Here is a 25,845-nt window from a genome sequence, read left to right on the forward strand (position 1 = left end):
AATGTTTTAGCTGAAGCCAAAAATGGAGAGAGTTCTTAGTACAATCTGGTTTAGCTTGAGAATTCAGACTCCTCAGACTCTTTTTGTGTCTTGTTGGTACAAGACTAAGTGACTGACCTTTGGAAAATGATGCTTCTCCCCTTTGCAATTGGCTGACTTCAGGATTACACTATCACACACCAACTCTAAACCAGACCATAAAATGGAAATTGCTCTTGACTGTCATTTAAAAAAACAAAACAAACACAGCTTGCCCTTCCTTGTTTTAGGCAAGGAAGATGGTTTAATCAAAGGTCAGGATGATGTTTCCTGTAAAGAGTGGGTGAAAAAGCCACAACGCAGCCTGGTGCCCTGTTGAAGAAATCCCTTTTGCCATTCGCAGGTCCCAAGCAATCCCTATGCTGCACTGGCTCGGCCGCAAAGGGACTGACAGACAAGCCCGGCCTGTCTGTGGGTCCTCCCGCCGGCCGGAGGTCCACCTGTCTGCTGTAACCTGCCTTGTGAATAGATTGAGGGCTTCAGACTTCACAAGCTCGAACAGGAGTTCATGTTTTCGCTACTATGGTCTCACTCTTCACACAGCAAATTGTTAACAATATATCTGGATGTCATTATTGTTTGCGACATAATAAAAGAAAACTCTGCAGCTTTGTTGTCCTTGTCATTTGTTTGGGGTTGTTTAGATGGGTGGTTTATTTATGCAGTAGTGTGTATTTGGCCACGCGGCATTATAGTCTTGACAAGCTACAGTACATAATAGTGATTTATAGTTTTGAACATGGGTGTAATAGATGTGAATTAACTGTTTATAGACACACCCTGAGGTTAACCTTGGAGACAAACGAGACGCAGAATATGGTTGTTTACACGACAACGACGGCGCTTGATGTCGACGTCAACTCGTTTCGGCGCACAGGTCTGACGTCACGCATATATCGGAAGAGACTGCGAAAAGTAAAACGTTAGAACAACGTGAAGTCTTCTCCTTCTCTGTGTATGAGTCTAATAAAGTCAGCGACAGCCACCAGTATTAAAAGCTTCATTCACCACAAGAAAATATCTCTTAAAAGGTAGGCAGACGCATCTGTTAGCATTAGCTTCTGCTAGCCAGCTGCTCCTATAAGTTGAGGTTGAGAATCAGTAGTTTTTGATCCATATCAAATCTGATGAAATATCGTGACAAAGCATAGTGATTAAGAGACAGTCTGTGTAAATTATGTATCTGAAATTGTAGCTTAGGCAGAATTTAGCAGCAATTCACTATATAAACAGCAGTACCAGAAGCAAATGCACACGTTGGCAGACAACGTGTCGATAATGTGCAGATTTCCACCGTTAGCTGGTACAACTTCCCCTTCAGCTCTATCAGTTTGTTGTGATAACGTTTGCATTTCATAGACCAATATTTGGTATGTGTCTGTGCCTGTTTCTCCGAGCTTGTTCATACTCATGATTTCCCAAATGATTCCCCCACTCAAGGCAGGAAACATGGCTCTGAACAAATCCATGCATCCCCGGAACCGATACAAAGACAAGCCGCCGGACTTTGCCTACTTGGCGTCCAAGTATCCAGACTTCCAGCAGCACGTGCACACCAGCCTCACCGGCCGACCTGTGTGAGTACATGAGACTGCACAGAGTGGGTGTAACTTTGTGTGTTTCATATTAGTCACTAAGATTGCACCAATATAATACACAATGTTGCAAGCAGTGATTTTACAGTTCAGTTAATGACAAGCTGCTGCTCAAGTTCACCAGATATGACATGGTACTGTTGCTGAAGTCATGAATTGTAGTGTGGTTGACTGGAAAATGTACATGTTTATTGAAAGTAGTGTAGTGACACTCTGTGTTGTCTTTTTTGGATGAGCCTAACCCTAACCAACAAACAAAAGAGGCAGTTATTTTAATTTAACATAGCTGTGAAAAACTTCAAAGTTGACAGTGTGCACTTTCACCTCATAATCACTGACTATTATTTCACATCTAAAGTAATATGAATATGGAAACATCAAACAATATGTTGTTTTCCCCAATACTGTTGCTCAATGTACGTTTGCCATTGAAATGACCTGTCTATTATATCCAAGAATGTGTTTATGCCTTCAGGTTTTCCTCTTGTGCTCCACAGTGGAGAGTCATGCCTTTGGTGTTTTTTGAAATGCAGTGTAGCTGATACATAATTAAGTGACCATGAAATGACCAGGTGTGTTGCCAAGCATCCAAAAAACAGAAATGGCCTTTTGGATCTCTCAAATATAGAGGCAGACAGACACCGAAGAGAACTCTCTGCTATGAGTCTGGATGCTGATTGGTTTTCTATATCTTGTAAACTGTGTAAATCTGAAATGGACTCGCACACTGGTGTGGATCCTGCAGGTGCAGGGTGATGTCTGGGCCCGCAACAGGGAGGAGCATCAAGAGCCGTCTAAACACAAAACAGGCCTCCTGGCAAGATGTGAATTACTGACTAATGTAGTTCATGAAGTGTCTGCACTCTCATGCTGAGCTTCCTGAAAGGAAAGTGTCTTTATGCATGCCAATCTTGAGTTATGTTTCATGGTCATAGTTTGTTGTCATTGCATCAACATAGAATTTTGATAATCAAACTTCATGGCAAAATTACATTGAATAAATGTAATTTATTATGTACAACACAGAAGATCTTTTGCAGATATTTAATCAAGCAGTGTACACAAACACCCTCTCACCAGCATGCCAACCTAACTCTTAAGCCCTCAGGTACATATGTGCGCACACACACAGAGCCTTCACCATCGTTATTCATATCCCACTTGACTCAATTGCCATCTTTCCTGCTCGTTCAGCTTTCAGCAACAGCAGGAGGACAAATGATTAATGCATGCACTATCAACAGAGTTGTGGTTCTTTCCCTTCTCCACTCATCCTGTCTGCCTACATGTTTGTTGGTCTCTTGCTTTATGAGACTGACTACTAAATCTAACCCCCAATATTCCAGATATTGCACGGTGACCAAAGATTGCCAGGCAAATTACCCTTTGTTTCACTCCGTACTCAAACCAGACATCACAAATTGACCCAGGGTTGTACTTGGACTGTAACACTACCAATGTCCTTCTCACCAACATACTGCTGAGAAGTCATCTTGTGAGAAAGTCCAGGCAGGAGAACAAAGGAAAAATGTGTCTGGAGGGATTAGTGGTGTTGACGTCAACCATTGCAAGCTCATGATTGCTACTGTGAGGGTTTTTGTGAAGCACGATGAAGCATAGTAGATGGTGTCTCTCTCTTTTTACTCTCTGTTTCCATCCATTCCTCCTTTTTATGTCTCCTTTCCTCTGCATGCACCACCTCTGTTATCATTGTGTGGCACTGGAGGCTGTGTTGTGGCTGCAGGATATAAAGTGTCCTGTGTAGTTGATAGCCTCTCCCTTTGATTTCAGCTGCCAGCCCCTTCACTCCTCTCCAGTTTGACACATGCATATGCATTGACTGTGTAAATATGAATAACACCTGCTCGTTCAAATAAATAAACAGAACAGGTGAATCCAAGTGAAAGCTTTTATTTCCACTTGATTTCCAGCTAACAAACTGATTCAGTCATGAAAGGGAGATGTAGAGAAATTGCAGGAGACGAGGAAGAGAAGGATTTTTAATCCTGAGATTTCTATTGACAACTGTCTTTTCACACGTTCAGTCAGAAAATAACAACTACATCCAATAATCAAAATTTAATACAAAGAAAATAGTGAATAGGCTCACAATTTTAAATTTTTTGCCATCACATATTTTGAATTCTTTAGCAATAATAGCAAAACTGCTGTAATAATATCCAGTGAGGAGACGGTGAAGTCAGATGTGATCTGATCTTGAAATGTCTTATTGATATGTAAATTTGGTCTCAAACTACTTTTTTGCTGAACTGAGTCTTGTAAAATTGCATCACTGTATTTTGCTGTTGTGCAACCCACGCCTATTTGCTGCAACTTCTGTTTCCATGCAATTTACCAATTAACCACAGTTGTATTTTAAGTAGTCATTATAGCCATAACATTTTTGTCATTATTTTAATCAATACAAAGTTCTCCACAATCAAACCCGACTCCCAGTGAACGTGTGCATTGACAGTTTTTGTGGGACGTTGTATTTTGAAAATTGTTTGCACTCTGCAGCTTGAAACATTGCATTTGTGGGTTTGGGTTTGTCCTGGCAGAGTCAGTTGTTGGGTTAGAGGGTTTTTTATCTACCAGGACCAGGACTCTTGCCTCCCCCTTCCTTCCCTTGTCAGGTGAAACGGGCACCAAGTTGACGCGGCGAGGAAATAACTTTGTGATATGCAGATGAATGCAGACAGCGTATCGCTAGTGAGCGTGAACATCTGTGTGCCGCTGTGAACATATTGGTGTGGGCTGATCTTTTGCGGTTGTGCGGTGGCCAGTCAGTCGTCTTTTTGGCAACCAGGCGTGAATGTGTGGGCTCGCTGTAAAACTGAACTTGATGTCCATCTGTGACAGGTCTTAATTATAGAGCTTCATTATGTGGCATCTTTCTGTCTCTTACTCACTGACAGACAGACCAACAGGCAGACAGATGACAAGCAGCCTGTCAGTGTTTGGGCTAGATACTTAGCATGGGAATAGGAATTAGCCAATTAGGTAATTTCCCTCTTTTAAAGGATAAGGCTGGTGTTTTTTAATGCATTGCTTACATCCTATGAAAATAACAAAATCAGCAATGATTTTGTTTTGCCAACAAGTCTCGTCCATGTAGCCGGTGCCCAATGAAGCCATGTCCCAGCAGAACTCCATTGTATTAAAAAAACAATTAAAAACACGTCAAAGAGCCATGCCGTTGCTCTGGGCAGCATATTTCATCATCGCGATGCACCGAACCAGCCGACTTTTTCCTCAAACAACTTAATAAGCTGGCTGTAAACATGTTTGCAATCTCAGGAAAGTAGTTCCGTAGCACCGAAAATTGTCCCCGGCGTAATGAAGAATTTGTTCCCATTTGAATTTGATTTGGTAATAACTACAACAGCCTGACTTTTCGTGGTAACAGTTAGCGATTTTTTAAATTGAAACTATGTCTTTTTGAGTTGTATTTCAAGGTTTTTAGCTTACAATTGGAGCCGGGTTGACGGCTAAAAAGGGAATGTGGGAAGTCAGAAAGTAACGGGAGTAGAGCAAATGCATTGTTGATTTTGTTATTTTCATAGGATTTGTTGACGGTAAGCAATGCATTAAAAAACACCAGCCTTATCCTTTAACTATATGTGTCATTTTTTAGACAGCAGAAAAAAATGTGAAAATACACACAGGTCACTAGTGGTAAAGCAGGCTGCATGCTCTTGTTGTGTATCTGCTCAGCAACATGCCAGTTCACGGTTTCCTTACTCAGCACATTGTACTATGATAAGACCCACTATTCACTCAAGACGGGTGAACAGGCGGGAGAGAGTCGCCAGCCCAGACTGCTTCCCTAAAACTTCAATGGAGGTCCAAGATTAGTCACTTTGTGGTGTGGTATCTGCTCCGGCTGGCAGAGATTTGGCGCTCTCTCTCTCTCCTTGCCAGTGAGTCTCCCTCCCTCCTTTCCTCCCAGTCTGTCATTCCGTTAGTGGGGGGATTAGCGTGGTTTTGTATTTCCGGATTAATTCATCTACTGGGTTTTTAGTATTTAAGCAGTCACTTAGAGGATGTGAGTAATCTCGGGGAGACACCCGCTCAATCCTCGGGGGAGATACGTCTCCCCTCATTTTGGGACCCTCACTGGAGAAGACTGATAGCGATGGGTAGAGGCAGGGAACACAAACCAGAGGCAGCAGGGCAAGAGGATGTGATTGGAATTAAAGTGGAAGTAAGGAACAGTTATTCCCCTAAACAGACCGAATGTTGGCTTGTTGCAGTCATACTTTTTTTTTTAAGGGGGGGAGGGGGATCAGGCAGATAGAAGGATGGGATGAGGAAGTATGAATGGGTATTAAAAATGCAACAGCCTGGGTGACATTTAATTTGGAAGTCATATTTTTCATGGACTGGGAGACGATCGTCTGTGGAAGGCTTTTCACTTCCGTAATTAATGGAATGTTAAATTTTCACACTAGGTTCCTCGAGAGAGATATATTATTAAACATGTTCTTAGCAATAGAGAAGAGGGGAAAGAATAATTATGACCCCTGGTAGGGCGATGCCCTCGTGTACGCCACGTTTTATATTGATAAATGTAAACCTGCAACGTTCAGCCGCAGCTCCTCTCCAAATCCCACTGGAAAGCTAAGCAGAGCCATTACCATACATCTGTCCCTTCACTATCTGATGGAGAAGATGACAGGGAAAGTCTTGGCCCTAGGTAGGACATCGCCTTTACATATTTCACTTTTTAATACCATCGCTGTGAAGGAGCCATTGTCAGCTGTGTGGTTTCTCCAAAGCCCCCTTGGTAGCTAGGTAGAACCTCACTGTACCCCACCTGATTTATCTGAAAACCAATTAAATTGGAATTATAATTTGGGTCGTGTTGGGGCTGGCCACAGGGTTTCTGGTAAGCAGCTCCAATCAGCTTTCTTGTGCTGACATGAACTGATCTGATTATAAGAACGTATGTGATTTGGTTAATTTGATGTTGGCAGATGAGTAAACTTCAAACAGCCTGACCTCCCTGATGAGTTGATATTATCATCCTAGATTAAAGTATTCCTGCCACCCGCCGTCACTAAACTAAAAATGACAATGCACAGTACAATAATGTGAGCTGCACAATTATTAAATTCTATTGACATATCGGCAATATTGAAACATTTCATTTCATTTAGATCATTTAACCTAAAAAACTTAAATCTAAAAAGGGCAATGAAATAATTTTGTTCCTCAGATCATGAAGCCTAAAAGTGATTAGTAATTCTGATCATAATAATAATAAAAAATCATCTGGATTATAATTTCAGCCATAACTGTGCAGTCCTGCAGTTAGGTGCACATCTGTTTGTTATGGGAATCCTAATTGGCTCCCATCTCAGCATCAGCGTATTTGCTGAATTGCAAAATAACTCAAATGTGTGAAGCACAGAGACAAATAACCAGATTGGCGTTAAATCCACATATAGTTTTAAGCGACGCTCTCATCACTCCTCTTCTGAGCAGTCAGAATGTGTTGAGACAGACGTAACGTGGGAGAAGAAGTTGCTGCTAATCAGCACAAAATTTTACCCAGCACATTCAGAATAAAGTAGGTGTGCCTTGAAGGTCACCTCTCTGCAGAGAGAGACAGAAAGTGTGTGTGTGTGTGTGTGTGTGTGTGCTTTCATGCTGATCATGTAGTGTGCCAGCGGGGCGGTGGAGGTGAGAGTGGGCTGTGGTCTCCTGTCTTTCTCAGCAGGAAGCTTCCCTCCGGATTAACTAGCTGCTCTTGTTCATCTATTTGAACCTGAACCCAGGACTGTTCTGCTGCTCAGCACTTTCACCTTGTTTTTTTGTTTCCTCTCCTGCATCATGAACCGGTTCTTGTCCTCCACACCTCTCTTGTTCACCCTTTCCTTTGCTGATATGGCCCCCTCCACACACACACACACAATATACATATTTTCACCACATCTCTCCTCCTTTCTCTCTCATCTCTTTGTTCCTCTCTGTATATCACCCCTCTGCCAGGTTTAGGGTCCACAGGTAGAATGAACCTCCTGTGTAATTGTCCGCTGTCTTCTCCATGACTCACAATACACACCTCCCTCTGCTCCTTCTTACCTGGTCCGGTGGTGATAGATTCAAGTTCTTTACAGAAAATTACTAGGAATAGTGTTTTGCTTTATACGCCTAATAACTGCAGTAATATGCTTCCCATTCAGATTCCTTTTGTCTTTACCGTTGTCTTAACATAGGTATGCTTTTGCCAAATCACAACTTTCTGACACTGGTTTGTCCCATCCCGAATGCCGTCAGCCACAGTAATGGCGTACCCACGTGTCGACGCACCTACGCAGAGGCAGAAACGTAAATCCCGGGCACGCTCACGCTCTATCTGGCATCAGCCATTGCTCCAGCGTGGCCGGATTTGCGTGCTCTCCTCATCTGTGCAGTAGGTGGGGTTGCTATGGAGACGCAGCATTTGCAGTGCCGCTGATGGGAGTGATTGGTCTGCATTGCACACACACACCGGCATACACACATATACACACACACACACACACACACTCATCAAGGGGCTAAAAATAGAGGCCTGGCATGCCCACTCTGAACGGCCTCACTCTCTGTATATTGATCCTTATCCAGCGACGCCTCGGAGGAGAAATGGAATAGAGGGCAGAATATTTTTTAAAAATCTGACAGATGAGAGAAGCATGCCGTCATTTGGAAAGGAAGCGCTTTATGCTGATACATCACTTTTCCCTCATTAGCTTAATTCATCCTAACCTTTGCCAATTTTTAATCTTTAAATGTCTTTACTGGTTCGTCTTTTGAAGATGTGCAGTGCGTCCCCGAAGCAGCCAGGTGTTCGTGTTTCTCCTGGCACGAAAGCTCACAGCAACAGTTGATTAAACTGGACCATTAACCTAATATGATCGTTAGTTGTACTAGGGACACTTGGTGAGCGCTTCTCATTTGTATCCATCCCACACCTGACTGGTGGAGAGTCATTTATCTTTGTTATCACTCCTGAATGAAGATGCAGACAGGATTTGGGGATTAGACCATAGTGAACAGAGTCTTGGTCACAAAGTCTGAGGCAGGTTTTTCCCCCATTTTGCAATCAATCTTTCTTATGAAATGCAACTGAGATGAGAAGGGATTCCCCCTGATACAAATCTAGTTGTTGGAGTCATGTTGGTGAAGTTTGGTCATCAGACAGACCTGGAAGAAGGAACAAGATCAATACATTGTTTTGCAACAGCACTCAAAGTAAAATAATCTACACAAAATACACCATAATGACAAAGTGAAAACAGATTTTTTGTGGTTTTATTTGCTAATTTTGAAGGCACTGGATCTCAGAGTCATAGCTTCATCTTCATCAGCAGTAGTCCTTCTTGTCTTCACAATAGAGAGAATATGCTCACACCAAACTTCTAAGGTGCCAGACGCTCCCGTCACCGGGAAGTGTCTAATTACATCTGCCGAGGTGCGAATGCGCTCACAGAAGCTTTAATTATACCTATCTCGCCCACTCACTTAGTCTCCCCTACCCATGCCTGCTTTGGTGACAGCTGAAATCATTAAACATGTCGAGAGGAGAGGGTGGGAGAGCTGGATGTGTGCGACTGGGAATTGGGGAATAAGTGGGAGGTCTAGTAATGTCGAAAATGTGAATTTCAATTTCATTAGCAAGGGATGGGCTGCTTATCTCACTATTGTTCTTCATCACAGTGTGTGTCTGTGAGGAGAAGTAATGGAGGGCAATGCAGAGAGCTACCAGGCTGGAGTAGCAGGGGGTTAATGGAGTTCTGTGTTCAGAGGAGTCTGGTAAAGTGCTGTCAGTGACAGGCGGCCTCATTGGTAAAGCAAGAGAACAAAATTGAAATCATTACTAATTCTTAATCATCATCAGATACATTTTTGGTTAGAGGTAATATGTTTTCAATTTTAAGTGTAATATCCCTGCCTTTCTTAGCCCAAAGAATGCTCTAGGATAACAAAATGCTGGAGTGTTGTTGTTGAGTGTGGTGTGATGGACTCAAGCGGCCATATTTGGTTTTCTTCTAGAGTGAATTTCAAAGAGCCGGAGGCGGTGCGTGCGCTGACCTGCACCCTGCTGAAGGAGGACTTTGGTTTAACCATCGAGATCCCTCTGGAGCGCCTCATACCCACCGTCCCCCTGCGCCTCAACTACATCCACTGGGTGGAGGACCTGATAGATGGCCAGGGCCAGCCACGCAAGGGCATTGACATTGGTAGCGTCATGTGACCATCTTTCTATTCATGTCACACCACTCATGTCATTAGCTGTGTGTATTATCACTTTCCTCACATCTGGGCTTTGGCGTCACAAATGAATCAAGGTGACATATAATTACCCAATTACTCATTCCTGCCGTTTAGCTTAGAAATTTCCTGAAGTCGTTTTCAGTCCAGCCCACAGTGATTTACTCCATAATTGTATGCTTACAATTATAGTCAATAGCTAAATGAAGTTCAATACAAACATTTGTAATGAATGTTAAAGGTGTTCAATTAGTAATCATGTTTATGTGGACATAGGGGGATTCCTCTAGATTATCTTGGAGCAAAGCTCATCTCTGTGCGTCTGGCTCAGGTCTGTCCCACTTCCCCAGAGAAACTGGCTGCCAGTGGCACAGATCGGCAAAGAGCGAACGCCTGTTGGCGCTTCCAGCTGGTACACACCAGCCCATCCATTTCCTGTGTACCTAGCACTTATCAGCCAAATCCCCATCCACATGTCACAGCTTGTTTGCTGCTCTATCCATCAGAAATACAACTGTCTCGTATTGTGATTGTGTGTGTGTGTGTCTCCATAGCTCCTTAGAGCGTTGGGTCACTGACTGGTGACCCCGACCCATTCTGTAAGCAGATTGGAGCTGTCTGCTCCCTGATGGATCGCCACTGGGCATATAATTTCCCCCCGTCTTTAGCTCCACTCCCCAGTGGACGTCTCTCTAAGCCTGGATAGACTATATAATGTAGGGCTTGGTCTTTGTTAGGCCTGAATGATTTGATAATAGTTGCTGGAATTGTATTTTAGTATCCATTACACCCAATAAGCGAAAAAGAATGCATTAGATGCTCATTATTTCAATTACACAGTCATTTACTTAAAATAGCTTCACAGCATATTTGCATATCGTTCACTGAAAATCATACCCATTCATCATCCTAAAGCATACACACATTTTTGTTGAGCTGCCAAAACGTGTGTGTTTATGTGTGTTTGTTTTTCCCAGGCACTGGAGCGTCTTGTATCTACCCCTTGCTGGGAGCCACTATGAATGGCTGGTACTTCCTTGCCACAGAGGTAGATGACATCTGCTTTGACTACGCTACGAAAAACGTGGAGCAGAACAACCTCTCTGACCTCATTAAAGGTGCGTGTAGTCCACTCACCACTCAACCAATATATTTTAAGAAATTAGCTCACTCTCTTAAAACGGCAGTTTTTCAGTACAGTACTATGACATCTCTCTTTTTCCAACCCATGTTTGTTTATATACAGTATGTTGTCATAGACTAATATCCTCAGCTTGCCTGCCTTGGCCTTATTTCTTAATTTTAATTATCCCAAGATCTCTGTCTTTTGATTAACTGAAACAACTTACAAATCCTAGTCTTGTCTGGCGCTTAGTTTTCTGTGTTCTGTGCATTTTCCCAGTTGTCAAAGTTCCCCAGAAGACCTTACTGATGGACGCCTTGAAAGAAGAGACAGCCATTGTGTATGACTTCTGTATGTGCAACCCTCCTTTTTTTGCCAACCAGCTAGAGGCTAAGGTATGATTGTCTTACCCTGAATATTAGTTTTCATTGGTGTTCTGTCTGAATCTTGAGAACATTTGAATTCAAAAGGTTCAAAAGGTCTTTGTGCATCTGCATTTGGCTCCTAAACGGCATTTGTTCGCTGGTTAGAGCAACCCCAACAAAATGCAGTAAAATATTGTAATCAGCTTCCAATAGGATTTTATCTCAACCTCTGTATCTTTTTCCTCTCTCCAGGGTGTGAATTCGAGGAACTCACGGCGACCTCCTCCCAGTTCAGTAAATACAGGCGGAGTGACAGAGATCATGGCAGAGGGCGGTGAACTGGAGTTTGTCAAGAGGATCATTCATGACAGCCTGCAGCTCAAGAGACGCCTCCGGTGAGGAATAGGGCTTGACTCGGACCTGATTTTTTTTTTTACCCAAACCCATTCCAGGGGGTGTAGCTTTTTGTGAAACCAAACCTAGCCTGAAGCTTGAATCTGAGCCTGAACCAAAACTAAATGAGAAATTCATCCCTAAGTGAGGATTCATCTTCAGAAATGGTAAGCATTTAGGATTACACAGCTTCACATGAAACGGCCTTTGCACAGGCAGATGGTGGCAAAAAGCATTGCAGTTTTGTCCTTTTGGAGAGTCTTTGATCAATTTAAGAAGAGGTTTAGATGGGAGATGAGAGCACCAGTGATGGGGAGACACCAAGAGGGGAAAGGGGCAGATGGGATGCAGTGCAGCGATGGAGCTGTCACCCAGAGTTGGTTTAATGATTTGGCACACACTCACCCTGTGCAGTATCCAGGTGCCCACAGGGAACAGCTGTGTTTGGGTGGCTGGGGTGTCTCCAAACCCGTCACTGTACCCCCTCCCCCCCGTTACCAGGCCTGTCACTGGCGCAGCAGAGTGAGACACGGATGCAGGGAGGAACGGAGAGGTGCTATTAAAGCTGAGACATGCCACACCTGCATGCCCCCCTAGAGGGAGTGTAGTGTGTGTGTGTGTATGTGCAGAATTATGATTACTCTGCACAAGAGTGTCTGTGTGCTGTATGCAGTGCTGTGTGTTTGCATACGCTCCAATGGAAAGATGAGTGGCCCTCAGAGGGGCTCCGTTTGCCTGCATGTTAACACCTGTGTGCTCTTGTGTAGCCGTGCGTTGCACTTCTCTGTCGAGGAGAGGCTGCCACCGAGAGACAACCCCTGGTCTCCCTCTCTTCCGCTCCTCTTCTTCTTATCTCCTCGGCTGTCTCTTCCCCTGCCGTGTCAGGTTTGGAGTTTGGGCCAAGCCAGCCGGAGCCGGCTGTCACTCCCAAAAGCATGCTGGGACACCAGAGCCACCAGGTGTCCATGGAAACCCAGCCAGCTTTTCTGATTGGTCCTTTGAGACACCCCACCCCCCCGCCCAGCTCTTCTTTCCAACAACACTAAACTGTAATTACTGCCAGATGGGGGCGAGCCACCTTGGTTACCAATATAACACACACATACGCGCACACACACACACACACATAGACACACACGTCACAGTGCCCAAAACCACAGTTAGGAGAAGTAGATGATACTGCCTATTCAACTTGCTAAGTGTTCACTGCCATTGATATGAAAATTACCATCTCTGGTGATAAGATTGTAATGATACGTCTGTGCTTCAGAAGGCCTCGTGAAGAGAGAAGCATTAATACGGTTGGGATCTTAATCCAGCTGCACGCTTTGGGACTTCTGAAAGGGCCTTGTTGGAAGAGGGAAGCCAGGAAGCTGTCATGGGCGTTAACACGCATTTTGAGTCTTCCCCCCTCTCCTTGGGAAACATCTGTGGATATTAGAGCTGTTTAATATTTCATTGTGTCACCTGAGGCGGATGCTGTGCCCCCCCAGCCCTTCACCCCTCCGGGCGCTTCTCCAAGCATGCATCTTCATGCCTCCCTGACCCGGTTAACTCTGTGTCCTTACAATCATTCACAAGTTAAATATCAAACAGATTTAAAGAATGTAATTTGTCTAGTTGGCCGTGGCTGTAGCTTTGTATCTAAGCTAGATTTAGGGATATGGTTGTAAATACAAATATGCCTATGTACTGTGTGTGTGTATATTATCACAATTTATGTGCAATTTATGCAAGATCTTCTCTTTGCCCTGTAGTGAAATCCTTTTATGTTTTTTTAAGCTATGGCTGATACATAAAGACCATTAGCCTTACAAAATATCTAGTAAGAACTAAACACCCTGACAAGATTTGTGAAAATTGGTCAGTTTTCCTCCCAGACTGACTCCCTGATGTGTTTATCTTTCCTCCATTTTCCTTGGCCGGACTCTCTATAGGTTGCTTATTGATCAAAAACAGCCTCATCTCTTTATTGCACAGCAGAGATTATTGATTGAGCCTCCTCTGTGGGACAACTTCAAAGCAGCTTTTCCTCTGCTGTGGAGCAGACAGACCCGGTTGTTTTTCTGGCTCGCGTGTTTTACTTTAGTCTTTGTGGTCCCCCGTAAGCCCACCTCGGTTCATTTGATCTCTGTCTGGGAGTTCATGTCTGGGCCAGCAGCCTCTGACACATCCACAAAGACACACAACTGGCTAATACAGACTGTTTCTCCTGCAGGTGGTACAGCTGCATGTTGGGGAAGAAATGCAGCTTGGCACCTTTGAAGGAGGAGCTGAGAAAGCAAGGGGTGAGTAGCCAGCGCGACCCAGAACAAAGGCATGGATCCCAAACACACGCAAGCATGTACATCCACTACAATCAATAAATATTACAAAGCAGTCATAGTTTCTTGAACTCCGTTTGTGCATGCGGCAACATGCCCCAAGGGCAAGCTTCGATAATGGCTTGTTTAAACAGTGCTTTGCCTCCCATCTCCCACCAAGCTCTTTTGGGACTGTAAGTTGATGTTAGAAGGGGGGGGGGGATCTATTGAACCATAACAGATCAACCCTATCTAATATGCCAGCTAAGCAATGTCACGAACCAGTCATGAATGACCTGATTTCTATTAGTTGTGCATAACTGAATCGCATGGCATTTTGTAGCTAGCATGCATTAGCATCATTAGCCTAACTAATATCCTAGCAAATGACTCCTGACTGTTATAGGCCTCTAGTTCTACACCAGCCACTTCACCCACATGTACAAAAAAAACATGACTGAGAACAGACTGGCATCAGCAGACTTTGGTAAAACCTCTGTCAGTCATCCCAAATTGTCCATGGTCCCCCCCCAGCCTACCACCCCTCAAATCTTGCCCCCTCCAGAGGTTTTAGGGTGCTGTCACTGCTCATCAGCATGAGTGCAGCCTTGGCTATCATCCAGGGACGAGGACGTTGCCTCATTTTAAAGTGTGTGTAAAAAGAAACCTAGCCTAGTTAATATGCTAATGTTTTCTTCCCTCATTTTTGTCCGTCACTCCAGTCATCTCCTTGTCTCTCGTTGCCTTTTTAATTTAGCAAATGTTAAGCTGGGCTACTCATGAAAGCCCCCCGTCTCTCTGATACAGGGCTCTTGACCTCTGACCTTTATCTTAGTGACACTTCCCCTCCTCTTATTTACTGAAACATCCCTGGGAGAGAATTTGAAGTGGTACAAACTGTTCTGTTTTCACACGGGCTTTCGCACCATATGTGTGAATGTGTCCTTTTCACATAACATTTTTTTTTCTCACCCACGATTAGAGATGTGGAGCTCGTTGAAGCCAGCAGTCACAGTGAGAATAATGTCCGTTTACATTGTTAGTGCGCTTGCCTTAACCGTATACACACACTGAGCATGACCACTTCGCTCTTTCAAAAGTCATTGAATAGGCGTTTGACTGAGTGTGTTCTGGGGTGAAGCGTCAGAGCAAATTCTGTTTGCTTGACATCATGTGTTTATGTAGACTTATTTTGTAGCATTGTCTTAATTTTGCCAGAATCATGTGTCTGGAAAATGTAATCTTGATATTATGCTTCACTCCAGCAAGTTAACATTACTTGTTTAGCCTACCAAAAGAAAAGTTAGCAGCTAAAATATTTAAGACTACCTCAGGTAATGTTACAAGCCAGGAAGACAAATAATCTTTGCCACTTTCCTCCCTGCATTATTTTGTTTGTCAAGATCTTGAGAGATGGGTCACGTAACTTGGCAAGCCAGACACAGCCGTAGAGTGTCTTCCATCTAATATTCAAAGACAAGTGGAACTAGGATGAAAGATGAATGATTTAATGACTGGGAGAATTTGAGAACTAGATGTTTGGTTTCTGTGCCGCGACCGTCAAGCTCTTCTGCATAATAAACTTTGTCAGCTTTTGCTCATCACATTGTGGACCTGGCTTGCATCAGCACCTATCCTATCATGTGTGCCCACGATTTCTCACTTCTCATAGATAATGAATGGAGGTAAAACCTTGTGAAATAGCGTCTGGTGTGCAGCTGCCCTCAGAGTGTTTTATTTATGTCTGACTCAGTGTTTGTCGTGTGTTTTCAGGTGCCCAAAGTGACCCACACAGAGTTCTACCAGGGACGCACCATGCGCTGGGCGCTGGCCTGGAGTTTCTATGACGATGTGATCGTTCCGGTAAGCTGGTGCAGATCGGTAGTGTTGTCCGCTTAAAGATTTCCAACCATACTGCCCTCTTAGGCTCCGCAGATTGTTCTGTGGTCATTCTGGTTGCTTGGACTGCTCCCCACCTGCTGCAGGATGTTTCCCAAACCCCAAAGCCTCCTCCTCAATAATGCACTCCCTCTGTGTCCCGTTCTGTCTTCCCCCTCTCTAGCCCTGCGTCCTCCTTCCTTCCAGCCCATTCCATTAGACGCACTTATGCCGCCCTCTGGGGAGATGTTTATGTGTCTTTAATGTGCTGTAGCCAGGCAACAGTTGCCAGGGTAGGAGTGTGCGCATATGCCATGCCATCATGCTCTCCGGGCAGTGAGAGAGGGGCAATGGAGATAAAAAGAAAGCGGGGACAGAGAGAGAAATGGTAAAAATAGTAAAAAGCATCATAGAGAAAATGTTGCAGCGATGTGAGAGAGAAAGAGAGAGAGAGAACAAAGGGGGATAATGGAAATGGGCGGAGGTGGTTACCAGGTGCAAGAGGAGAGGTATGTTGAGGACTGTTGCAGTCTCTCTTTTGATGGATTCCTCTAGTCTCTGTTGCTTTTCAACATAAAAGCAGTTGAGCAGAAAGATTGGCCTACATTTTCTACTGCCGCCTCTCTCCCTCCTCCTCCTCCTCCTCCTCCTTCACTCCTGTCCACAGTTATTTACACACGGGAGCTGCTCAGCATCATTACCAGGCAGACCCCTCTAGTATGTGTGTGTGTGTGTGTGCGCACATGTTTATATGTGAGAGTTTATGTACGTGTAATTCCATGCATGGATGACCCCTAATTCTGCCTGCGTGTGTGTTCATATGGATGTATGTATGTGTGCATGGGGGTGTTCATTAATGTTACATATAACCTATAGTATATGTGACATGCATGCAACGGTGACCTACTTAACCCCTTCATAGCAGGAGAGTGGCCCTGCCCAAATCCCTCGGCAACACCTTCTCTCCTCTCCTCTCCTCTCCTCTCCTCTCCTCTCCTCTCTTCTCTCCTCTCTCCTCTCCTCTCCTGTAATTTTTTGCTTTTTCTCTCTCCTCCACTCCATACATTGGTTTGTTTTAACCTATATTTAAACAGGACAAATTCTCCTTTACAAGGACAGGAAAATTCAAAAGGAAATTCAGTACACTACAACATATCTAATGAACTGATCAATATCTCTGGCATCTAATCCAGGATGTTGTCTTCAAAACAATCCTTTGTCTAAATGGCTTAATTGATTGAGCTTGATCAATTTGAAAATGAACGAAGAACATATGCAGCATTGTGTTCTACTTTTACGAGTGTGGAACAATTGAAGCTTATTTCCATTATGGCTCCTCATTACTGGGAGGGAGAGATGTGGAGGATATCGAAGGGAGAAACAGATGGAGTGGAGGGAGGCAAGAGAGAGGCAGGCAAAAAAAAAAATTACCAAACAGACAAAAGGAGAGGATAGAGACAAAGGAGAGTGAGATTAGGGTGCAGACGTAGGGTGAATAGAAATAGCAGATAGAATAGACTGCCAAAGAATGTTTCTCACAGCCCCGAGGCTTGTTGTTGTTGATGCTGATGCTGCTGCTAGTGGTCCATCGGAGCATCATGTGACTCAGACAGGGCCGCTGGCAGGAGAGGGTTAAGGAGGGTTCAAGGTTCAGGAAGGCACCAGAGATGCAGAGGCCATGTGGGGTTTGGGGGGTTGGGAGGAGAGGGGTGATCAGAGTAGGCTTTGCAGTCTATGCCTGAAGGTTTTTTTTTAGTTTTTTGTGTTTTTTTGTGTGTATGTGTGTGCGGATGCATGTAAGGGGGGAAAATACATGATTTAATGACACTTGATCTGGAAAGAGCAGCTTTTATTGGACTCAGAGGCTTTTACTGTCCCCGGTTTTCAAAATTAGGGGGGTGGTTCTCATTACCCACAGAACAGAAGAGTTGACTGTTGATGTAAAAGGCTGGTGTGTGTGTGTGTGTGTGTGTGTGTGTGTGTGTGTCAGAGAGAGAGAGAGCATGCAGTGAGAGTGGGTAAGTCAGATAAATAATGGAGTGAAAGTGCGGCAGAGTCACAGACGAGGATGTGATTCAGTGGAGAGGGCTGTACCTAAAATTGCACACGTGGGTTATGTAGGTTAGATGCCCTTTGTCTGTGAATCTATGTCTGTGTGTCTGTGCATGTTGACTGTGTTGGTGTGTGTGTGTACCAATGTATTAGTGTGAATATCTATGTCAAGGATGCTCCGTACCGTACGAACATACAGGTTTTCCTTGATGGATTTTATTGATTTCTTTTTCTTCTCCTGTGAGCCGAAGGGCTTTCAGAGCAGACAGAGAGAGAGAGAGGTGCTGAGAAACAAACAAATGAAGCAGTGTTAACAAGCTACCAGACAAGCCACCTTCCCTTGACAACCCCAGCAAACACAATTAAATATGGCAACCTCTTCTAAAGATGTATCTACACGGATCATGATTTTAACTTAAAAAAAAACCTAGTGACCAAGGCTGAAAAACCCATCTAGAATCTTTTTTTCCTCCAATAATGATGAATAAGAAGACACAGGGAAGATGAATAAAAGCTTAATTGAAACTCGACTCCTAGGTCAGCGCAGCAGCATGAAGGTCACAGTCTGCTCCTCCTCTGTGCTGTTTGTAGGTCAGTTGGCCACGCTGTCTGCAATGTCACTGTACTTTCTGACTGCAGACCCCCTGCTGCCTGCCTCTCACTGGGCCTGCGCAAACTTGCAGGTGCAGCTTCACTTACTGGCTGCTGTGGATGTGTGGGAGAAAAGCGCTGCAGAGCGGCTGCTGTGCACGGACACGGTTGGATAATGACCTTTTCCGCCATTACAGCATGACATTAGTGGGGGATCAGAAGTGAGCGGCAATGCCCAATTCACTGCAGGTCCAGGCAGAGCTGAAATGGATTGGGCTCCCTCTAGTGGCATGTGTCGAGACTCTGCCCTCTCCTGCCATCTTATGTCAATTTCTCCTTTCTCTAGGCATGCACTGATGCCACCAGTACTAATTCCAAGCATCAGCTCATATTGAGTAGTGATACATTACTTTAACTGAATAATAGACCATTAACTTGGAATCATAGATAAAAAAGGATTGACAATACATTACATTTTTGTCTTTTAGAGAGATGAAGGTAAAATCAAAGTTGCTTTGCTTTGATTTCTGACATATTGCACATGACTCTTGGTATCAAATGTACATTTTGGGGAGTTTCCTTGATAGATGGTACCCTAATTTAGCCTATTACTGGCCTGATATCACACAAGATAATAAGACAAGATGAACATTAGGTTGTTGCAGCAGCAAAGGTAATGGTATTCAGCAGGGATGAAGACAAACAGAAAATAAGCACAAAATACAATAGAAGACAAGCAATAAAAACAGTAAAATAAAAACAATACTTAAATATATGGATTAAAATAAAGTTTGACTACAGTTACTTAGAGTTGTCACTTACAGATGTTACTGGCAGTCACGATCACTGACTTGAATATGGAGTTCAAAATTTGAAATGTGATGTGTGTGTATACACTATGTACTGTATATACCAGTATCAGTACATCCTTGCATTGTTCTCAAACTTCAAATTATTGACAGTAGCATGATCACTGTCATTTGGGAGTGAAGAGAGTGAGGTAGTCATACAGACAGACAGTTGGAGATCTAAGTAGAAACATGGAGAGATGCAATTAGTGGCGCATCTGTGATTTGACGACATGGGAGTCATCATCTCCTCCAACATGTGACTCCCTGTCTTTGCCTCCATTTCTCTCACTCCATCAATCCAGATTTAGCACAGTAGTCGTCACTATTTCTTTACTTTTACAGTGAAGGAGTGATTTGTCTTCCCAGCTCTTTGTTACCCGTCTGCTTTTTTATCCCCCTCCCCCTCATGCTCCCCACATGCTCACCAGTCCTTCCAACCAGGCTTCCCATGGTAGGACAATAAGAAACCATCAGTCCTGATCTTCTCGCAGACTAATGTCCATTTAAATTTTAATGATTATGGATGGATTTGTGTTTTACCCAACAATTCATACTTTAATTGTTATTATGACTTGATGAGTAAAAATGAGATGTACTGAATACTTATTCTGATTATATGTGCTATCACGTCTGTTAGTGTGTGTTTGCCTTTGTGTGTCTGTGTTGAGTTCAGTGTAAACTCGTGAGTCTGCCATAGTTATGTTGGGAATGGGAGGCATGCAGGAGGAGCAGCATCACGACGAACAGTCATGGACACAAGTTTATCCTTGAACAGCCACAGGGCTGTGGAGCAGACGGACAGCTTTGTTTTAAAGACATGAGGCAGGGCAGTTTATATATGTGATGCCTATAGTCTTGGAAAGGAAAATCAAAATATTCATGAATATATACAACTCTATCTCTCAAAGCCAGAAACTAGAACACCAAGATCTGAACCCATTGTATTGTCAAGATGTAAAAACTGGAGCTGTTCCATAGAGAATACATTGGAAAATACGGTAAATAATAATGTGATACTTTATAGTGCCGGGAACGAGACTCTCTTTTCGTTTGGCCCCCTCCACAGGGAGGTCAGAGGTCACAGGTCACAGTCAGATACAGAACAGCCCCCCTGGAGTACACACCATGTGTTGCTTGTGCATCACTTGTGTGGTGATGGCAAACGTGCCAGCACCCTTTGAAAGCTGGCTGGTATCAGATACATAAGGATGTTGTATCAGCACGCTTTTACTGTACAGCTTTTACAGTACAGTATGGCACATTAGTGTAGTGGAAAAAAACAACTGCAATACAATAAAACAAAATATACAAACTCAAATGTTCACTGGGTCCATAAAACCAGTTATTCATTGTCAGTGAAAATTTTACAGTTTCATAACACCACTGAGTTTGAGTTGTGGTTTGAGTCTTACTTTTGGGGTTTCTGGCTTTAGCTGTTTTTCACAAATATTGATTGGACTGTTCCAGACTACGGTAATAACGTATTGATTTTCCCCTTTAAGTGTCCCATTTATTTTCCTGATTGTTATAAAGAAGGGAAATAGGAAAGTGAGGAAAGAAGTGCATTGTTATTTTATGAGTCTATTTTCAAACCCACTAGCTATCAGAAGACAAGTTTATCCTTTAACAGATTTCTGAGTTGGCCGTATAGGAATGGTTTAATCTACCAAAGTTCAGCCTGGTCATAGATTAAAACTTCATTTTTTCCATTGAAAAATAAAATTAGTCCTGATCTACGCCTAACTCATGTCTGTGAAACAAACTTGCATATCTTTCTATCTAGCACTTAGAGGTTTAAACCTATTATACAGATCAAATAGTGCGTGATAGTGTTGTCTAATAGTGTGATGAAATGTAGTCTCTGATGACTTTGCATCACTTCAGATATTGTCCTGATGACAAGTATCAGTATCAGCACTTTATTGTAATCCAGCTTGAACATTAATAGTTTGGTTTTTTTTTATGTTGCCTTCAGTAGTTTGTTGTAAATGAAAGAACCCTCTTCCTTCCAGCTTGTGCAGTGTGAACCGCTGCCGTTCACTGCCCCCTACTGGCAGCCATCTGCACATACTTGTGTACTAGTACCAGGATACTTGTAATGAGATCTAAATGCCAAGTTTAGTGCACTCAGGCGGTCATTCCCAGTATGTGATGCAGACGTCTGAGAATGTTGCTGTGTCAGAGTTACTGGGTGTGATCTTTCAGTTTTCTCAACCTGCTATCTTCATCAAATTAATTTAAATTACATTACACACAACAGTGCCACAACACAGAACTATTTAAAACACAAAAAACAGAAACATAACAACAGAAACAAAATAAAGAACATAACATAATGAATGCAATAATATATGTACAAAATAAATGAAATGGGGAAAACTCACAAAACAGAAACAGACAGACAATTGGACAGGAACAATGACAAATTGTTGGAAATATTTCCAGATTATAGGGGCGGGACTCTAGTGATCTCAAATCTTCAGAATGTATACTGCTTTCTTATTGGAAGCAGATTCGCTGCTGCTGTCTGTTGTGATTGATTGTTAGTATGTAATTTATGCAGAGTGTATATTTCTGATGATGCATTTGGAGAATATACAAAAATAATTGCTCCATAACAAATCTCTTTCTCTCTCTCCAACCCACCCCCCACCCTGCAACCCTCCCCTCCGGGTTCATCTGTCTGTCTCTGCCACTCGATCTCTTTTTATTAAATATTTATAGAAAAAGAGAAACTGTTATAATTTTACACCATTTTGTTTTACTTGTCTAGAACAGTGTTTCCCAACCCAGTCCTCAAGGACCCCTTTTCCTGCAAGTATTGGTTCCAGCTCTACTCTTGCGCACCTGATCCAGTTAAGGTCTTAATGCTGATTGGTAGAGACAGATCTACCTGAACAGAGCAGCATGAAAGTGTGTAGGCCCCATTGGGATCAGGTATGCAAGAGTAAAGATGGAATAAAAACTTGCAGGACAGGGGGTCCTTGAGGACTGGGTTGGGAACCACTGGTCTAGAAGAATCTCCTGTGCAGATCTGTGGTTAATTCTGGCTGTCCCTCCTCTGCCTCAGTCTCCTCCCAGTAAGAGGCGTAAGCTGGAGAAAGCACGGAAGCCGCTGTCGTTCACCCTGCCGGAGGCCGCTCTGAAGGAGCTCCAGGCTAAAGCCTCGGCTGTGGGCTGCAGCGCCCGCGGCCCTGTGGACAGCATCACCGCTCTGCTGGAGAAGACGCTCACTGACCTGCGGGTAAGTGTTGAGGTGCAGGGATACAGTTATAAGATATTGTTCTTTAAAAAGGTTATCTGTATCGGAGAATTTCCCCCAACATAGTGCTTGTTAAAGTGGCCGATGAGAGACATTACCGATTCCAGTATGCTCTCTGTCAGGTCCTCTGTGCTCCTTGACCTGAGTGCGGCATTTGATCTGGTTGATCGTGACACCATGTTGGACAGTTTTGAGAAGTGGGTGGGCTTCTCTGGTCTGGCCTTATCTGACTGGGAGTTTTTTTGTGCCCTAGGTGATTGCTCTTCTAGGAAAGTTACCCTTATGTGCGGTGTCCCACAGGAGCCATTCTTTTTTTATTATACTTATACTTTTATACTTCTTTTGTAATTTTTATACTTTAAAGTGTTCTCTTTTTTATATTGTTTTTCTACATCATGTTTGTAAAGCACTTTGGGTTGCAACCTTTTCATTTGATTAAAATCCAATTGCTCACAATATGAGCAACAATTCAGAAATCAAGGCAAAGTGACTTGACATTCTGCCGTTTTCACACACAGAAGCATATTTGACCATTAGTTTAGGTTCGTTACACAAAATGTATTGCGGCTTCTACACTAGATGTTTAGCCGCCCACAGACGCCATGACATGATCAACGCGCTGTATTTTGGTTAACCGTTAGTTAATTACTCACAGTTTGATGATCCACGATGGTTTGGGTGGTCCAGGGGTTTGAATGGGTACTGAGAATTGTTGGGTTAGGCTATAAACTGCTTTGGCTGACTGTCGTGTCATAAATGAAACCAAAACCCCAAACAAACATTCCCCAAAATAAACGGGCCTTTTTTAAATAAATCAAAACCAGTGGGGAATAAACAAATTCACCAAACAAAACTAAGATTAAACCAAACAAAATAACCAAAAACATGTGGCGGTTGAAGACTGTATCTCTGTGGCGTCTTCCACAGTCCCCCAATTTCAGCACACCTGCCTTAATTAAGGGGCTCCTGAGATGTGAGGTCAGGTGATGCCGTACGCTTGGTTTAGCACCAAAAACTACCACTAGGTGCTGCCAAACTATTTACATTGAAATAATTGAAAACAATAGGAAATTATAAGAGCTTGCTAGAAATGGCTCTAACAAAATGATTGCTACATAATATCAGAGTTTAAATTGAGTGAAAGTAATGAATCAGAATCGGTACATCGCACACCGTGCAACCATGTCACCTCAATATGTGTGTCTGTTCCTTCTACTTTGTGTGACACTGCAGGTGCTGCACAAACGTGTCCCATGCAGAAAGCAGCAGCAGAGCCTCTTTCTGACCGCCGTGGAGAACACCTGGATCCACGGACGACAGAAACGACGCGAACAGACCCGTCAGTTGCGAGAGCTTCCCAGAGCGCCCCCTAGCGCTGGAGCCGGCTCTCAAACCACTTTGACTGCAGCTGTCCCCGCTGCTGCCCCATCCTCCCAGACCCGGCCCTCCTCCGCGCAAAACAGCGACACCCAGAACAGCACTCGGAACAAAGCTACGTCCGCACAGGAGCCGGCAGAGCAAACGCCCAACGGCGGCGCCTCGAGCGAGAAGATCAAAGAAGAACTACCAAACCCGACTGAGGAACAAAAAGAGGTCTCGGAAAATGTAACGGGCGAAGATGTGGACATGGAGTCTCCCACTTCCACAGAACCCCCCACGCTGTCAGCACCAGCTACAGGACAGGACACTGGCCCAAAGGAAGAACCTGCTGCAGCACATGAAGTGAAAGGCACCTCACAGGAAGTGGCGCCCTCAAATCGGCCCGTGAGCCCCGGTGCAGATCAGCACTTCCTCTTCAAGTGTCTGCTGAATGTGATGCTGGAGGAGCGCGATGTGGGGATTGAGATGCACTGGGTCGAAGGTCAGAATAAAGACCTGATGAACCAGCTGTGTACGTACCTGAAGAACACACTGCTAAAGACTGTGGGCAAACCGTAAATGGCAAGAAACACAGGAGAAAACTTTTTTTTTTTTTTTCCTTTTTCCAAACAGTACAGTGAATAGAGACCTGAAAAATTTCTATTTCTTTTTAGAGAATAGGCTTGATTGCCAGCCTGTTGGGAAGTTTTTTGTTGTTGTTGTTTTGGACAATTCAGCTCATTCAATCGTGCACAACAGTCAGCTGTTGCTCGTGAGAAGACTGGAAACTGTACTGTTGACTCCAGTGTAACTACTGGGAGTGTTCGTACCTGTGGATCATCACAGTCTGACCATTACTTCAGGTCAAATCACCTGACTTTCTTGGGCCAGGCAGTTTTCCTTTAGGCAGCACACAAGCTGGTACTTCCAGCTCAAACTTGTCAACAAAACATTTGTAATAAATGTACATTTTAGTAACATATTTGTTCATGTGTCCATCTTTCATATTTTTGAGCTGTTTTGTGCCTTGCAGTAGCCAGGTTAAATGGTGTCAAGGCATTTTAGGATGTTAAGATTGCAGTTCCTTTAAATGGCCACAAGAGGACAGAGTACATCTGTCTTTCTCATTCAGAGGTCTTATCCCAGTCATTATCAGTGATATTTAGATAAAGCCCCTCAATTAGCCCTTCAATACAAATTGTCTTTGTGAATGGCTTTGTGATGACAGTTGATCCCAGTGTGGTTTCACTGATGCTTATCTTTTTCCACTCATTTACACTCGAGCCAAAACGACAGCCTGTGTAACGCAGGATGTTCCTGGACTCCCTCAGTCTTTCCTGTGCCTCGAGAACATTTACTATTGTGGCCCATTTATTGTTATTATTAGGTTGCGGCTGACATACTTCCTGATTAGAGTTGAGTGAATAACAGGAAAAGGGACCTAAATACCCAGGGCCATGTGTATGCACAGGCAAATTCATTGTCGGAGAAGTGTGTGTGTGTGTGTTTCACAAGCTAAAAAGACTCGCTTCCTGCTCGTACTAGTTGTTCTGAAAGCTGTCCCTGGGTTACGCCAGGACTTTGACTTCACCAGCTTGTGTGTGTGTGAGAATCATGTGAGAGTTGGGGGGGAAAGTAGAGCAACAGCATGCTGACAACAGGCACTACTGTCTCTAGATTTGTTACAAATAATTGTTCTGTTACAACGGAGCTGGTAATAACATGCACTTTGATACTGTTCTGATCCATCAGGGGCAAACAACACAAATGAA

At 43.6% G+C, this 25,845-nt stretch overlaps 1 protein-coding gene across 1 annotated transcript; it reads left to right on the forward strand.

Annotated features, from left to right (window-relative positions):
- Positions 1-942: 942 nt before the first annotated feature.
- LOC139653517 (RNA N(6)-adenosine-methyltransferase mettl16-like) lies at positions 943-25,018 on the forward strand. Its single transcript, XM_071530370.1, has 10 exons — positions 943-1,070; positions 1,480-1,616; positions 9,678-9,865; positions 10,874-11,014; positions 11,299-11,414; positions 11,637-11,779; positions 13,996-14,065; positions 15,854-15,943; positions 22,523-22,696; positions 23,948-25,018. Exons 2-10 carry the CDS (start codon positions 1,489-1,491, stop codon positions 24,650-24,652), a joined length of 1,755 nt encoding a protein of 584 aa, XP_071386471.1. The 5' UTR covers positions 943-1,070; positions 1,480-1,488; the 3' UTR covers positions 24,653-25,018.
- Positions 25,019-25,845: the final 827 nt, after the last annotated feature.

The sequence above is a fragment of the Centroberyx affinis genome, unplaced genomic scaffold (genome assembly GCF_046629955.1).
Source record: "Centroberyx affinis isolate AG114_WGS23_722 - 3 ecotype Tasmania unplaced genomic scaffold, CSIRO-AGI_Caff_v1 ptg001917l_1, whole genome shotgun sequence".
In the NCBI taxonomy this organism is placed as follows: Eukaryota; Metazoa; Chordata; class Actinopteri; order Beryciformes; family Berycidae; genus Centroberyx; species Centroberyx affinis.